This window comes from Rhinoraja longicauda, chromosome 1 (assembly GCF_053455715.1).
Source record: "Rhinoraja longicauda isolate Sanriku21f chromosome 1, sRhiLon1.1, whole genome shotgun sequence".
NCBI lineage: Eukaryota > Metazoa > Chordata > Chondrichthyes > Rajiformes > Arhynchobatidae > Rhinoraja > Rhinoraja longicauda.
Window position 1 is genome coordinate 19,812,476 of NC_135953.1, and position 16,303 is coordinate 19,828,778.

Consider the following 16,303-nt stretch of genomic DNA (forward strand, 5'->3'; position numbering starts at 1 on the left):
CAGCGATCCCCGCACATTAACACAAGCCGACACACACTAGGGACGATTTACACTTACACCAAGTATACAAACCCAAGCCAATCAACCTACAAAACTGTACGTCTTTGGAGTGTGGGAGGAAACCGAAGATCTTGGATAAAACCCATGCGGTCACGGGGAGAACGTACAAACTCCGTACAGACAGCACCCGTAGTCGGGATCTAACCCGTGTCCCTGGTGCTGCAAACGCTGTAAGGTAGCAACTCTACTGCTGTGCTACACCGTATTGAGTGGCAGAGTTGGCCTGGGGAGCTGTTAGATTATGTAGACTCAAGGAACTACAGATGCTGATTTACACAAAAGGACACAAAGTACTGGAATAACTCAGCGGGTCAGACAGCACCTCTGGTGAATGTAGATAGGTGACGTTTTGGGTCGGGACCCTCCTTCAGTTAGCTCATTCCTGCTTTTAATTCATAAGTTCATAACACCGTCACTTTCAAATGAAGAGATAGACAAGATCTAATTGTTTTGGTCTACTTTATACAAACTCCAAGAATGGACTATTCTACTCTGCATGTCAGTTTAAATATGTGCTTAAAGTGTAGATTGTGGTTTGAAAGGTGCCAGTTAAGAGGCAAGAGCACATGCAGCATGGAGTGGCACCGTGCTGGTGAGGCAGCTAGTTGTGCCACTGTCTCACAGCGCGAGAGACCCAGGTTCAATCCCAACCATAGATGCTGTCTGCCATGCACTTTCTTCCTGCACACAAATGGTTTTCCTCCAGGTGTTCCACTATCCTCCCACAACCCAAAGATGTCAGATTCATTGGCCATTGTAAATTACCTCTACAGTGTGTAGGTACAGGCTTGAATCTGGTTGACGAGGATAAGGGGGAAATGAAAAAAGAGGGTTAATGTAGGGTTAGTGTTAGAGTTTAGTTTATTGTCACACGTACTGAGGTACAGTGAAAAGCTTTTGTTGCGTGTTAACCAATCAGCGGAAAGACAATACATGATTACAATCGAGCCATCCACAGATACATGATAAAGGGAATAACGTGAATAATATTTAGTGCAAGACAAAGTCCAGTAAAGTCCGATCAAAGATAGTCCAAGGGTCAACTGAGGTAGATGGTTGGCTGATGATTGGTGTGGGTTTGGTGGGCAGATGGGCTGTACGTCTCTATCTGTGATGAGCAAAGATGCATCTAAGAGAGGATGCGTGCATGCAAGCATACACATGGGCATCCTCTCTTGGTTGCCTCTTTGTTCGTCACAGATAGACACACTGTGGTCCAAAGTTTTCTGATGGACTTCTGCCTCCAGATGACCCTCAAAATGTTGTGGAATTCTCTGCCTCAGAAGGCAGTGGAGGCCAATTCTCTGAATGCGTTCAAGAGAGAGCTGGATAGAGCTCTTAAGGATAGCGGAGTCAGGGGGTATGGGGAGAAGGCAGGAACGGGGTACTGATTGAGAATGATCAGCCATGATCACATTGAATGGCGGTGCTGGCTCGAAGGGCCGAATGGCCTCCTCCTGCACCTATTGTCTATTGTCTATTGTTTCTGTTCCCTTTTGGGAACATGGAGCTTCCAATGCAGAATGCATTTAAGTTTGTGTTTAATCAGCTCCTCTACCTCCTGGTCATTTTAATCAAATTAGTCCAGTTCTTCGTTAGAGAACCCAATAGTCTCCTCGCAGCTGCTGTTATTTAGTTCAGTTCAGTTTATTATTTCCACGTGTACCAACGTACAGTGAAAAGCTTTTGTTTGCGCTCCATCCAGTCAGAAAAAAAGACTAAACATGGATACAATCGAGCCGTCCACAATGCACAGATAAAGATAAGGGGTACAATATTCAGTTCAAGATGTAACATTGGACTCCGATATAGTACAATTAAAAGTAGATCCAAGGTCTCCAATCAGGTAGATGGGAGGTCAAGACTGCATTTTAGCTGATGAGAGGACAATTCAGTTTGCCTGAAAACAGCTGGGGAGAAACTGTTCCTGAATCTGGAGGTATGCGTTTTCAGGCTTCTGTACCTGTTGCCTGATGGGAGAGAATATGCTGGTGGCTTTGCTGAGGCAGCGTGGTGTAGATGGAATTAAGGGAAGGGAGACTGGTTTGTGTGATGGTCCGGTCTATGCCCGCAACTCTGTAATTTCTTGCAGTCTTGGATGGAGCTGTTCCCAAACCAGGCTGTGATGCATCCCGATAACATATATTTCCTGCAGCACATCTGTAGAAGTTGGCGATGGTTGTTGCGGGCATGCCAAACTTTCTAAGCCTTCCAAGGACGCAGAGATGTTGGTGTGTTTTCTTGGCATTAACTTCGATGTGGCTGGTCCAGGATAAATTGCTGGTGATATCTATTCTTAGGAACTGCAAGCTTTCAACCATCCCTACTTCGCCACCATGTAGTGTGTGTACTGCTTCGCTTCCTGAAGCAGATCACAACCTCCTTCGTCGTGCTCTAATTGAGGGAGAGGTTTTTGCCGTGGCACCAGGTTATGAGGTTCTCAATCTCCTTCCTGTACTCCGTCTTGTCGTTATTTGATATCCAGCCCACTACGGTGCGGTTTATTGCAAATTTGTAAATTGAGTTTGATCAGTATTTGGCTGCGTTCTTAAGTGTATGAGGCTGAGAACGCGTCCCTGCGGGGCACCAAAGTTGGGAATTGTCGCAGAGGATGATTTGTCACCTTTTCTTACTGATTGTGGTCAGTTGGTCAGGAAATCGAGGATCCAGTTGCAGAGGGGAGCACTGACTCCAAGTTCCTCGAGGTTGGACATGAGCTTGGTTGGGATCATGGTATTGTAAGTAGAGGCATCGATGAATAGGAGTGTGACGTAGGTGTCTTTCTTGTCCAGGGGTGTTCCACGGATAAGTGTAAGGCCAGGGAGATGGCATCAGCCGTGGACCTGTTGTGGTGGTAGGTGAACTGCAGTGGATCAACGATGCTTGCTAGGTTGGAGTTAATGTGTGCCATAACCGGCCTCTCAAAGCACTTCATGATGGTGGATGTCAAGGCAACTGGACCGTAGTCATTAAGGCATAAGATCTTGTTTTTTCTCTGGCACTGGAATGATAGTGGTCTTCTTGAAGCAGTTGGGTACCTCAGAATGGAGTAGGGAGAAATTAAAGATGTCTGTGATGTTTTTGCGGATTTCAGGGCGTCGTGGACACTTTGCAGTTCTTGTAAGCTGAAAGTTGGCAGGTTGTTGGAGACTCTGTGTGAGGAGAGCTGTCTTTGTGGGTAATTGAGAACTTCAACACTTGTGGCAATGTTTGATGTTTTGTAGCAGGTTGGCAGAGGTAATGAAGCAGATTGGGTGGTGGTCAGTCCATCAATCATCAGTAGAACACCTGGGCAGCACAGTGGGGCAGCTGGTGGTGTTGCTGCCTCACATTGCTAGAGATCTGGGTTCAATCCTGACCTGGTTTGGCTGTCTGTGTGGAGTTTGCACGTTCTCCCTGTGACCATGTGGGTTTCTTCCCTCCTCCCACATCGCAAATAAGTGCGGGTTTGTAGGTCAATTGGCATCTGTAACATTTCCCCCAGTGTGTAGGGAGTGGATGCGAACATGGAATAATATGCAACTAGTTTGACGGTCAGATGGTCGGCAGGGCTTGGTGGGCCAAAGGGCTGGATGCTGTATCTCTAAACTAAACACAAAGTGCTGGAGTAACACAGCAGGTCAGTCGGCATCTCTGGAGGACATAGATAGCAAAGTTTTGGTTGGGACATTTCAAAGTCTGAAGACTAAATCATAAAATTATCATCTGTCCATGTCCTCCAGAGAGGCTGCCTGACCTACTGAGTTACATCAACACTTTGTACTCTACGCAAAATTACAGCACCTGCAGTTTTTTGTGTCTTCATCAATCACTTGTGCTTGCCCTTGTACAGGTGTTGTGGGCATGGTTTATGATCCCAATCAGATGATGTAGCACGAACCAGTGCTTGGATCTTGGGTACTGCTATGACATTTTGTCCCTCTTGTCCCTCTGATGAAACTTGTCCCTCTGATGAAACAAGGTATTCGGCATGACATGATTGTGGTCCAAGCATTTTGTCAATAGTAGATTTCCTTTTGGCCACCCCTATTCCTGTTTTGCCGATCATGCCTTGCCATAGGGTTGCATCCCATTCCACCGTAGTGTTGTAGTCGCCCAGCAGGATTAGTTTGTTTCTCTTTGAGTTGTGCACCATGTTTTCAAGGTCAGAGATGTCCTCCTTGGCCGTATCTGAAGATTTTGAGAAACTGGTGATGTAGCATGTTATCAAACATTTGCTAATTCAGCAGGGGGCGTCACTGAGATGACGCCTACACAAGTAACCAACCCCTAGATCCGGCCACATACCTAACCACTCACCCGACTGCATACTCGTTAGAAATCCCCGTCTTCGGTTGCACACCTAACAATCATAACAACCAGTGGCTATACACCTGGCCAGATACCAATCCCCTGAACACCTTCCAAACCCATAAGGTCTACCACTTAGCAAGTCAAGGGCAGCTGGTGCAAGGAAACTGGTGCATGTTCCACTCCAATCTGTGTACCATTTTGGAACTGCAGAAATGCTGGTTTACAAAAGAGTGCTGGAGTTACTCAGCGGGTCAGGCAGCATGACTGGAGAACATGGATAGATGATATTTCGGGTTGGGACCTTGAAAAGCAAGAGACTTTGCAATGAACGCTGAGCAACCTAATGCCAACCACTATTCGAGAAAATAAACATATTGACCATTAATATTTGTTTTCTGCCACTAAAGATTTGTTTAACTTTTCCAGTCAGTCTGCAGTAGTGTAGTGTTTAACACCTTACTAAAACTCTAGTGTGTTACAACATATAGTCGACCCTCAATAACGATTCTCAAAATTTTGAATTGTTAGTTATAATGATTTACATGAATTTTTTCCATTAGTTTACAATAATGTTTGACTATCTCCACTTCTGAATTAGCTGAGAAATAAAGACAAAACTAAGGGAGTGAATCATAGTACAATAGCAAGACTAAAATGGTTTATAATTATGGACAAGATCAGCTGGTCATCATACCCTGCTCTCTACCTACACAAGTAATCAACCCCAAGGTACAGCCACATACCTAACCACTTTCCTGACTCCTATTCCCAGCCATATACCCATTAGCAATCCCTGTCTTCGGCTGCACACCTAACAGTCTTAACAACCTGGGCGATGCCTTGAACATCTTGAATCATTGTACCACAGCACAATTATCTAATTTCTTACAATCTCCTGACCAATTTTTTGGCTATTGCACATGACATCTGATCCACAGAGAGTGGAACAAAAAAATGAGGAAATCATTACACCAACGACTTCCATCGGTCTACTCTAGGAAAGTTGAGTATAGGAGCAGAGTTGAGTACAGGAGCAAAGAGGTCCTTCTGCAGTTGCACAGGGCCCTAGTGAGACCGCACCTGGAGTACTGTGTGCAGTTTTGGTCTCCAAATTTGAGGAATTCTTGCTATTGAGGGCGTGCAGCGTAGGTTTACTAGGTTAATTCCCGGAATGGTGGGACTGTCATATGTTGAAAGACTGCAGCGACTAGGCTTGTATACACTGGAATTTAGAAGGATGAGAGGAGATCTTATCGAAACGTATAAGATTATTAAGGGGTTGGACACGTTAGAGGCAGGAAACATGTTCCCAATGTTGGGGGAGTCCAGAACAAGGGGCCACAGTTTAAGAGTAAGGGGTAGGCCATTTAGAACTGAGATGAGGAAAAACTTTTTCAGTCAGAGAGTTGTGAATCTGTGGAATTCTCTGTCTCAGAAGACAGTGGAGGCCAATTCTCTGCATTCAAGAGAGAGCTAGATAGAGCTCTTAAGGATAGTGGAGTGAGGGGGTATGGGGAGAAGGCAGGAACGGAGTACTGATTGAGAATGATCAGCCATGATCACATTGAATGGCGGTGCTGGCTCGAAGGCCTCCTCCTGCACCTATTGTCTATTGTCTATAATCACTTGACATTTACCCTCATTATTTTCACTTGCGTCATTTGTACAACTGACCCCTGGGCTTGCTTTAAGGATCCCAGTGCCATCAAACGTGGCATTCTTAATCAATGTAATTTTCATGGTTTCATATCATGCAAAAAATGCTTTGCAGTACATGATGAATTTGACACACATTTGAGGATGGGAAGAATTACAAATGTGGAGAGTGAACAAATCTTTAGGTGGTAATTAATGAATGTATGTTGGAAAGAAGACTCCAAGAACTGTGTTCTATTTTATCCTAAAAGTAATAATCTATAACATACATTTGATTAGGTGGACTTCTGTTAATGTTCAGTTTTAAATGTAGCACTCTCCCTGAATACTATTCAGTCATGTGATTCAAAAGCAGCAAGTGTTCTATAATATTCTATTGCAGTGTATTATTGATATAGCACATTGAACAAATGTTAGCCACATAGTGGACTCACATTTCTTGCAATCAGTCATAGCAAGATTATTATTGCCCTTGAAATGCTGCAGAAGTCAGGAACCAAAATTATATCTGGAACTACATCACGTGGAAATAGTCAACAAGTGTGCTTCAACTGGTCTCAGTAGACAGCTAACAAAGCAGGTTAGATTCTTGTTTCCGATCACCAGCCAATAACCTATAAATGAAACAGTTTGAATCCAGACATGTTCAAACTTGAAGAGGGTGTGATTAATTTTGATTTTACACCCAATATGCAAACCAGCCCCCCATCTCCTATTCCTCCACCCTCACCAGCTGTTTATGTTCAAGGCTCAACAGGGAAGAATGGGTGTTCACTGAAATTATGGAACTCAGCTGGATATGTGGTCTGACGTAAAAGCTTTGAGAAAGGGAAAAACTGTTCAAGGGTGTGGAGTAAGGGAAGTTGGGTATGTCAAAGTAAATTTGCACTTACAGAATCATGTTACATACTGTATTTTAATACATGTGATTTAAATAGAAAATCCTTCTCTTTTAAGAATATTTCATTAAAAACAGGCAATCCATAAATATTGTATGTAGTTTCTTCTGCCTGACAGCCTATCCAAAAAAAAGATATAAATCATCGCAGATATCCTCCAACTTGCAATATTAAAAACACTTTATAGAGGCAGTAGAATTCCAAAGATTATATCTTTAGTGAAGATGCTCTGTTAACCTCAGTGTATTTAAAAGTACGATAAATTATTATATAGAATACTTCGAAGTCAAAAAATACTGTCTTTCAAGATAGCATACTGAATTCTTTCAAGCTCAAGATGGCATAAATCAGCAGATACACTTTGTAGAAAATTGAGCATTTACACTTTTGTCTTACAATATTATATGAAAATTCATTCAGCAAAGGCGCTTTTTGAATTGATCATCAGCTTTGGAAATGCTAATATTTCTGTGGAATAAAAAACATTGGGACTATTCCACAAAATTCTGGTTAATTATTCACAGTACAGAAAATGAAATGGAGTTCTGGTTGCTCGTAATCTTAAAATCAGTCATAGATTCAACTGAAGAGAAAAAGTGTTAAAGTGCCTTGTCATAAATGTAAGTCTGCCGGTCGACTTTTCCAACTGAATAACAGAGCCAACAATGTCCGCCCACTATTCTGGCGTGTTTTTCATACAAGGCAGACGGAGAACTTTCCTGCGTCTGCTGGTGTTCATTCGCAGTGCAAGCCATTCCTGCTGATTTACTGCCAAGTACGACTCTGGGTGCCTAGTTGTTATAATCTTGTTTAGTTGATCAGAAGCTTCAGGCTGAAAGGCTGCTCTTGTCCTTTCAGTCCGCAAATCCAGGCTGTCAAGACTGTTCAAGTTCTGATGACTAAAGTCGACCGTCCTGCTGGAAGAGGAGCCTTGGAGCAAAGAAAATGTTTATTAGCCTAGTTGAAAGGTCACATCATCAAAAACCAGGCAAGGCCGGTTTCAGAAAACAACCAAAGGATCAAAAAAATATTTAAAATGTTTGACCCACAGAAGTATTGCCTGATTGATATAAATAACAAATCTCCAGCTGATGAAAACATTTTAAAATCCCGTTTTAGTGCCCTTCCCATTCATCTGGAAAATTTGCAGCTGTTACATTTTTTGAAATGAATTCAATTCAATAATTTAGTTCCAAAATGTTCTCAATAGAACAGAGAATATTCGGAGTATTTAACAAATCTAAACAGAAATATAAAAATAGAGGATTTCAAAGCTTAGAATCAAAATAGAAGTAAAACACCTCAATTCATTTAAAGGCTGATTATTTTACCTCAGATCATTTTAATCCTTCACCTAAATAAATCATCAGACAACAGTAACATTCAAAAGTGGGGAAGGAATGCTGGGGAACAGTTAGCTTTTACAATGGTTACTATCCGAGCATCTGAGCACCTCAGTATTCTCAGTACACGCATGCATTATTCTGTAATTACTACCAAATTTCAAAAATTATTTTGACCTATTGATGAATAAAACTCCACTGTGGTCAGGACATGCGTTTCAACAAAACTCGTACTTTCTGCCTGCTACTTTATTCTTAAACATTTATGACTGGAACTGAATTTATATTCTATGCAATTTCATGTTCAAATTTAAAATAGTTCAGGTACTGAAAGACTGAATAAATAAATTGAGCATGTGTAACACTTCTGCTCAGATGCTAACCTGCATCGTCTCATTTGCCCAGAGGTTTGCTGATCTGCATTTGGTTCTAGTCCATTGATTCTCAGTGTTTAAACTAACAAGCTTCTAATCTAAAGGCTCTGGACATAGAAGAGTTGTTGTGAAGTACAAAAGGAAAGGAATGTTAAAGCTTAGAATCACAGTGGTTGAAGGGAACCACAATTAGAATCATTATAAGATTCTTCCACAAGACAGAAGAGCAGAATTAGGCCATTCGGCCCATCGGGCCTTCTCCACCATTCGATCATCCCTCTCATCCCCGTTCTCCTGCCTTCTCCCCGTAACCTTTGACACCCTTACTAATCAAGAACCTAACAATCTCCGCTTTAAAAATACCCAATGCCTCCACAGCCATCTGTAGCAATGAATTCCACTGATTCACCACCTCGGGCTCAAGAAATTCCAAAGGTATGTCCTTTATTCTGAGGCTGTGCCTTCTGGTTCTAGAGTCTCCCAATATAGGCCATTAAACTCTGATTGAACGGCAAATAAAATGGTGCGAGCTAAGATATGGGCAGCACAGTTCATGGATGTTCTTAACTTTTAAAAAGTAGTTGGGAGACTGACCAGCACATAATTAATTCAAAATATACAAGTAGTTGAAAATTACTCAACACCTACAGCATCTCCTGAAATGCTCCCAAGTATTTGATGGAACATAGACCTTCCGAGTAGGTTGCTGGAGGAGGCAGATAATGGCATTGTCCACTTGATAGAAAACACGGAGAGAAAGGACAGACTGTCTGACTTCCATTGATAATTGCTGATCATCTGAACAAATTAGTTCTTTCATTGTATCAAAATCCTGCTTCAGCTGCAAGGCACCCTGGACACTGAAGGGCACAAACAATAAATATGCAACTTAATACTGTCAAAACATTTGTTATGTGCATTATATTCAATACAAAATATATATTACACTGGAATAAATTTATCAATGTCATTTTAATATGAAATTGTTTAAAGAAAGATGTACGGTAATAACCAGAATCACAGAGTCAGACCAATACTTTATAATTATTCAATAAAACACATTGGTGGAAACATAAATTGAATAACAATGTGAATTTAAGGACACAGTTGTTGTGTGTTTATATTACAATGAAGTCAAATTTCACGACAACAGTTTGAGAGTTTGTATTTAGTTTAAAATAATACAGAAAACAAAAATGTCAGTATTTGTAAAATAATTGCAAAGCCATTGTAAAACACCAATGAGTTCACTAATATGATGAGGGAGGAAGGAATGTTCCTGTCTTTGCTCATTTGACCTGTGTGTGACTCTGGTTCCATATATTTACAATTAAAACTTCAGTCTGAAGAAGGGTCTCGACCCGAAACGTCACCCATTCCTTCTCTCCCGAGATGCTGCCTGGCCCGCTGAGTTACTCCAGCATTTTGTGTCTACCATTAAACTTCCCTGGTCTTTTCAGGCAGCCACTGGGTTTCACAAACACAGCTCATGAAGCATGCTTATTGCCGGCCCTGCCCTGCCCACAGATGTAATGCTGGGTATCATTATCTGGGTATCAGCTGATCACATGGATTTGAATGAAATTGCCCTGATGCTGTATTTGAATAAGAAAGTAAAAGGACAAGGGTGACATTTTGAGGAATTTGAGATGTCATAATGCAGAAGGGGTTCTCCCTCGACATTTTTGGAAAGAAGACATTTCTGGAAAACTCCTGTCCAAGATCCGATCGGGAAGACTGAATCTAAGTGAGTGAAGTCAACAGATTTGATTAATTAAGAGGTGATGAATGAGAATAACATGGATTTATTGGAGGCTGCAGAGAAATTAGGAACTAAACTATTATGTCAAAAGAGACAGCCATTCAGCCCACTGAGGCTATTATTATTTATGTTCCTTTCCAGTTCCCCTTTGAAGGTATTGTGGGATCTTGCACTACATATCTTTTTGGCTACTAATTCCTACAATAATAATTATATGTAGACATATTTAATTAGCTATAAAGTCCTGTATGGAACAAGATGCACTTTTCAAATATAAACATCTCTATTTTGACTTGATTGTGTTAATTTCAACCTTAGAGTCATCGAGTCGTACAGCACAGAAACAGCCCAACTTGCCCACATCGGCCAAGATGCCCCATCTACATTAATCCCACCTTCCTGTGTCTGGCCCACATCACTCTAAACCTTTCCTATCTTTGTGATCAATGGCAACTAAACTTGTTGAATTTGTACCGATTTAATACCGATTTAGAATTCATTTACACTCAATGGGACCTAAATAAAAGTTTAAGATTCATAACTAATTTCTCATTAGCTAATGCTCTTAGAATTTGGGATTCCAATTATAAATGAGGAAGGAGAATGCACCACATTCTTATCGAGCACCACCAAACCACAGATCAAGAATCAGCAGTTACAGCAGAACAGTGATGGATGTTTCTTTTGTTTGGTGTTAGTTTATGAGTGTATGTGTTATTGCATTTTTATTGATTATTCTTATTGGTCTTATTGTTGAACTGCGGGTAATTTTTCATTTCACTACACATTTATGTGTATGTGACAAATAAATGACTATTAACTATTGACTATTGATTGTAGTAACCAAATGCAGGTGGAAAACTTGAGTGGGCTAGTTTTACATTGCAGGAAATTGGTACTACATTTCTAGTAAGTTAAGACAATTTTAAGACAAAGCATTCACTATTTCTTATGTAAAATCAACTGTTATGGTAAGCAGTCAAAACCTTTTCCCCAAAGTGGAAATGTCAAAAGCAAGTCAAGTCAAGTCAAGTCAATTTATTTGTATAGCACATTTAAAAACAACCCACGTTGACCAAAGTGCTGTACATCTGACCAGGAAAAAAAAAGAAACATACAGTGGCAGGCAGCCAAACACAACGGCGCGGCCATCTTGAACAAAATGTTAATTCAATCACCCACAGCTTTACAGTGAGAGGGAGAACGTTTTAAGATGTGTGTTGGCATTTTTTTTATACAGAGAGTGATGAGTGCCTGGAACACGATGACTGGGGTGGTGGTGGTGGAAGCAGATACAATAGTGGCATTTAAATGGCTTTTGAACAGGCACATGGATATGCAAGGAATAAAGGGCCGTGAATCATGTGCGTGCAGAGGAGGTTGCTTTAATTGGGCATCACGTTCGGCATAGACATTGTGGGCTGGAGGGCCTGATGCTGTGCTGTACTCTTCAACGTTATTAATCTGTTTGTGTTTCTCAAGTTAGGCAGTTTCAAGGTATTTTATTATTGCAGTAATCTCTAGACAATTAAGCTGATTGCTTTGCCAGATCAAGTCGACAGAGACTAACCATAAAAATGACAACAATTTTCTCAAAACATATAATTGCAAGTAACATTATTACATAGATTACCTAAATTTAATCTTTTCCTTCAATATATGATCCATCCAGGCCTCCATAAAAGCAGTCATGGCTTCTGTCAATGGAATGGCTTGAGCATCTTCTGGAAGTTGTTTAATTCCCTCCAGCACCTGACCAATTATAGTTTGAACAGCAGCAGTTGCATATTCATTGGATTTTCTGGGGAGCACAACTGAAATAGAAACAAAAAGGTACTTTCACTTCATGTTATAAACAAAAGCTGACTACTTGAATAAAATCGCTAATGTTTAACCAAAATTTTTTTTGAACCATCTTTAATGTCGCTAAGCTTGACTTAACCGGATGATGAGGTCAAAAAAGGGTGTAAAACAAACTAAATAGCTATAACTTGGCTGATGCCACGTGAGAATGCAAAAGCTGGAATCAGGAGCAAAAAAGCAATCATCTCAACAGGTCAAACAACGTGTATGAGGTTAAACCTCTCTGTGGATTGTCATCTTGTTGTGGTGGAGAAGCTTGTGTGGTCCTGAGATCCTGAGAGCGATGCCGTCTGGAGTTACGCCATTCGGCCCATTGAGTCTACTCCACCATTCAATCAAGGCTGATCTCTGCCTCCTATTCCAATTTTCCTGCCTTCTCCCCATAACCCATGACACCCGTTCTAATCAAGAATTTGTCTGTCTCTGCCTTAAAAATATCCACTGACTTGGCCTCACAGCCCTCTGTGGCAATGAGTTCCATTTCAGAATCTTAAGCACGAGATTGTAATAATGAATACAAGCTGCTGGAAATTAAAGAAGTAGTTAGTAGTTGTTGCTTTGAGTTAGATGTATTTCTGGTCACGAGTGGATTTTGAAAGCTCAAGGTAAGGGAATCCTAATCATTTAGTGTAGGCAGAGACTGTGACTGAAATACCAATTCTTCTTCACCAAAGAATTGGTCTGCTGCCCAAGAAGTAAGAAGAGGTGGTGGTAGTAGCTTGGATGAGATAACTTGAAATGTACTCGGCCTCAACTGAACAAATATGACCCAGTTAATCTGGGGCATCTGGGCGGCATGGTAGTGCAGTTGGTAGAGCTGCTATCCCATAGTGCCAAAGACTCAGGTTTGATCCTGACCTCAGGTGCTGTATGTTCTTCCTATGACCAAGAGGATTTCCGCGAGGTGCTCCAGTCTCCTCCTCCACGGCAGCATGATGGCGCAATTATAGAGTTGCTGCCTTACAGCGCCAGAGACCCGGGTTTGATCGCGACTATGAGTGCTGTAGTTTGTATGTTCTCTCCATGACCTGCGTGGGGTTTTCCCGGGTGCACTGTTTTCTCCCACACTCCAAAGACATACAGGTTTGTAGGCTAGTTGGCTTGGTATAATTGTAAATTGTCCCCAGCTTGTGTAGGATAGTGTTGGTGTGCGGGGATCACTGGTCGGCGTGAACTCGGTGAGCCAAAGGGCCTGTTTCTATGCTGTATCTCTAAAAAAATGTGCACGTTTTTAGGTTAATTGACCTCTTTAAATTGCCTCATTCACAAAATGCTGGAGTAACTCAGCAGGTCAGGAGAGAAGGAATGAGCGACGTTTCGGGTCGAGACCCTTCTTCAGACTGATGGCAGGGGGGCGGGACAAAGGAAGGATATAGGTGGAGACAGGGAGACAGTGGGAGATCTGGGAAGGGGGAGGGGAAGATAAGGACAGAGGAACTATCTAAAGTTGGAGAAGTCAATGTTCATACCACTGGGCTGCAAGCTGCCCAGGCGAAATATGAAATATGAGGTCAAAATGAACCATGAAGTATGAGTGGTATGAACATTGACTTCTCCAACTTCAGATAGTTCCTCTGTCCCTCTCTTCCCCTCCCCCTTCCCAGATCTTGAAGACTGGAAAATCCAGAGTTGTTCTTAGTAAGCAGCAGATTTGTTAGAGGTTTCAAAAGTTATTAGATAAAGTTAATAAGACAAAATTGTGGGAACAGGATCAAAATTGAGACCTCACAAATTTAATGCAATTAATCAGGCCAGCAAAGGAAACATTTTCATTTTATTTAACTAGTTTCAAGTAGTTCTGTCATAACACAAATTGAATATAATGTGAGTGATGATTTATGGAACACTATTTGCATTACAAGGGCTGAATTGGTTAAAACACGATTTCGGATGAGAACTGGAGAATCACTTGAAAGCTACTTTGGAAATTGATAAGCATAAAAAAGCTAACTTTGATTTAAACAGTATAGGAGAAAAGAAATGTATTTCCACAGAACCTTTCTGTGGCAATTGGACATCATTGTCTCTCAAGAACACGGTTTCTACTTCAACCGTGTGTGGTCACTGAAATTGACAAACAAATACTTGACCCTCCAGTTTCTCTCTCTCCTGACTCTCAGTCTGAAGAAGGTTCTTAACACGAAATGTCACCTATTCCTTTTCTCCAGAGATACTGCCTGACCCGCTGAGGTACTCCAGCAATTTGTGTCTGCTTCTATTGACACTTGGACAACAATAGTCTATCAATGCAGCATTTAGAATTTTTAGCTTGCGGTAACAAAAATTAAAATTACTGCTATTGGAAAGACCTTTATTTTTCAAAATCCTGTGTGGAAAGTAATTTGTTTTTGGGAGTCTGAAAATTTCTGGCCCCTAATTTCCTTTCCCCCCATTGGCACAACTGTCTTTATCATGAAATATTCTCTAACATGTTTCTTAGCAATGCATCTATCGCGATATAGAAGAACTACCTGTATTGGAATTTGGATCTGCCAGAGATGCTGTTGGGATACATCAAGGGAAAAGTATCGAGGGCTTTAAAAAATGCTGGCAAATGGGACTCAAGGATTATGAGGAGTCATTTTATTAGATTGACCAAAATCTCTTCATCTGTCCAGTTTCTTTCTAAGATTTTATGATTTGTCTGTGTCACGTGGTAAATCAAGTAACTTATAAATAAGGTCATAAGTAAGAGGAGCAGAATTAGGCTATTTGGCACATCAAGCTTAACCCGCCATTCAATCATGGCTGATCTATCTCTCCCTCCTAACCCCATTCTCCTGCCTTCTCCCCATAACCCCTGACACCCTCAGGGATCAGGAATCTATCTGCTTCAGCCTTAAAAATGTCCATTGACTTCACGGCCTTCGGTGGCAAATAATTCCACAGATTCACCACCCTCTCATCTCATCAAAGAAATCCCTTCTCATCTCCTTCCTAAAGGAATGTCCTTTAATTCTGAGGCTATGACGTCTAGTCCTAGACTCTCCCACTAGTGGAAACATCCTCTCCACATCCACTCTAGTCAAGCCTTTCACTATTCGGTACGTTTCAATGAGGTCCCCCCTCATTCTTCTAAACTCAAACGCTCATCATAAGTTAACCCACTCATTCCTGGGATCATTCTTGTAAATCTCCTCTGGGCCCTCTCCAGGGCCAGCACATCCTACCTCAGCTATGGTGCCCAAAATTGCTCACAATACATACTTGAATTCATTACAATTGTGTTATCACATGTTTTTAATGCTTTTTGAGGGATTTAAATACCTGATCGATAATTTACCCTCCACTGTCTTCCCACTGGCATGGTTTGTTCAAATAACTCAAGAGCCATCTTTCGACATTTAGTTGAAAATAGCGCCAGTGCTTTCGTTGAGAATGTCTGAAAAGGAAAATGTTTAATGTTATGTTTGTAGTTTGGCATCTGCAACCACATATCTACAATTTTCACCATCACAGAGCGCACCACAGTTTTTTTAGCTAATAGAGTCCATGCTGATCATCAACAATGGCACTGAAAATACTTTAGATTTATTGTTGACATCGCATCCAGACTTAATTTCGCAGGTTTCATCGTGTGCTGGAATCAGCGATCATTTTATTATTCAAGCAAAACTACATACAAAGATTAAAGTTCCTTCAAAACCACTGCGTAACATTTCCCTCTGGAGAAAAGTGATCAGTGAGGAATTTAAAGACTTGGCAGAAAAACTGAGGAAAGATTTCTTTAACCTGCATCCAGATAAAAGAACGGTAAAGGACAACTGGGTGTGGCTGAGAGACTCTTTAAATGACATTGTTGTAAATCATGTTCCTCAAAAACTCATTAAGGGCCGTATGCGCCCTCCTTGGTTTTCGGCAAAACTGAAACGTCTCTGCAGTAAGAAAGAGAAGTTATATCCGTGCCCAAAAAAGGGGTACAAAACTAGAGTACTAGAGTACGAAAGCAAGTTGATCGCGCTATTAGGAGTACTCATAGACAACATGTTTCTTCCATTCTTGAGGGGGAGCAATCCAAGGCGTTTTGGAGATATGTGAAATCTAGACGGACAG

General features: G+C 41.2%; 1 protein-coding gene across 3 annotated transcripts in view; it reads right to left on the reverse strand.

Annotated features, from left to right (window-relative positions):
- Positions 1–6,989: 6,989 nt before the first annotated feature.
- Positions 6,990–16,303, reverse strand: part of ccdc142 (coiled-coil domain containing 142) — an 87,249-nt gene continuing 77,935 nt past the window's right edge. For all 3 annotated transcript variants that reach the window (XM_078414229.1, XM_078414048.1, XM_078414142.1), the window contains 4 exons: positions 15,518–15,632; positions 12,021–12,201; positions 9,274–9,485; positions 6,990–7,838 (listed from right to left, as the gene is read on the reverse strand). In XM_078414229.1, coding sequence (XP_078270355.1) covers positions 7,585–7,838; positions 9,274–9,485; positions 12,021–12,201; positions 15,518–15,632 — 762 coding nt within the window. In that variant the 3' untranslated portion in view covers positions 6,990–7,584. The remainder of the gene's footprint in view (positions 7,839–9,273; positions 9,486–12,020; positions 12,202–15,517; positions 15,633–16,303) is intronic.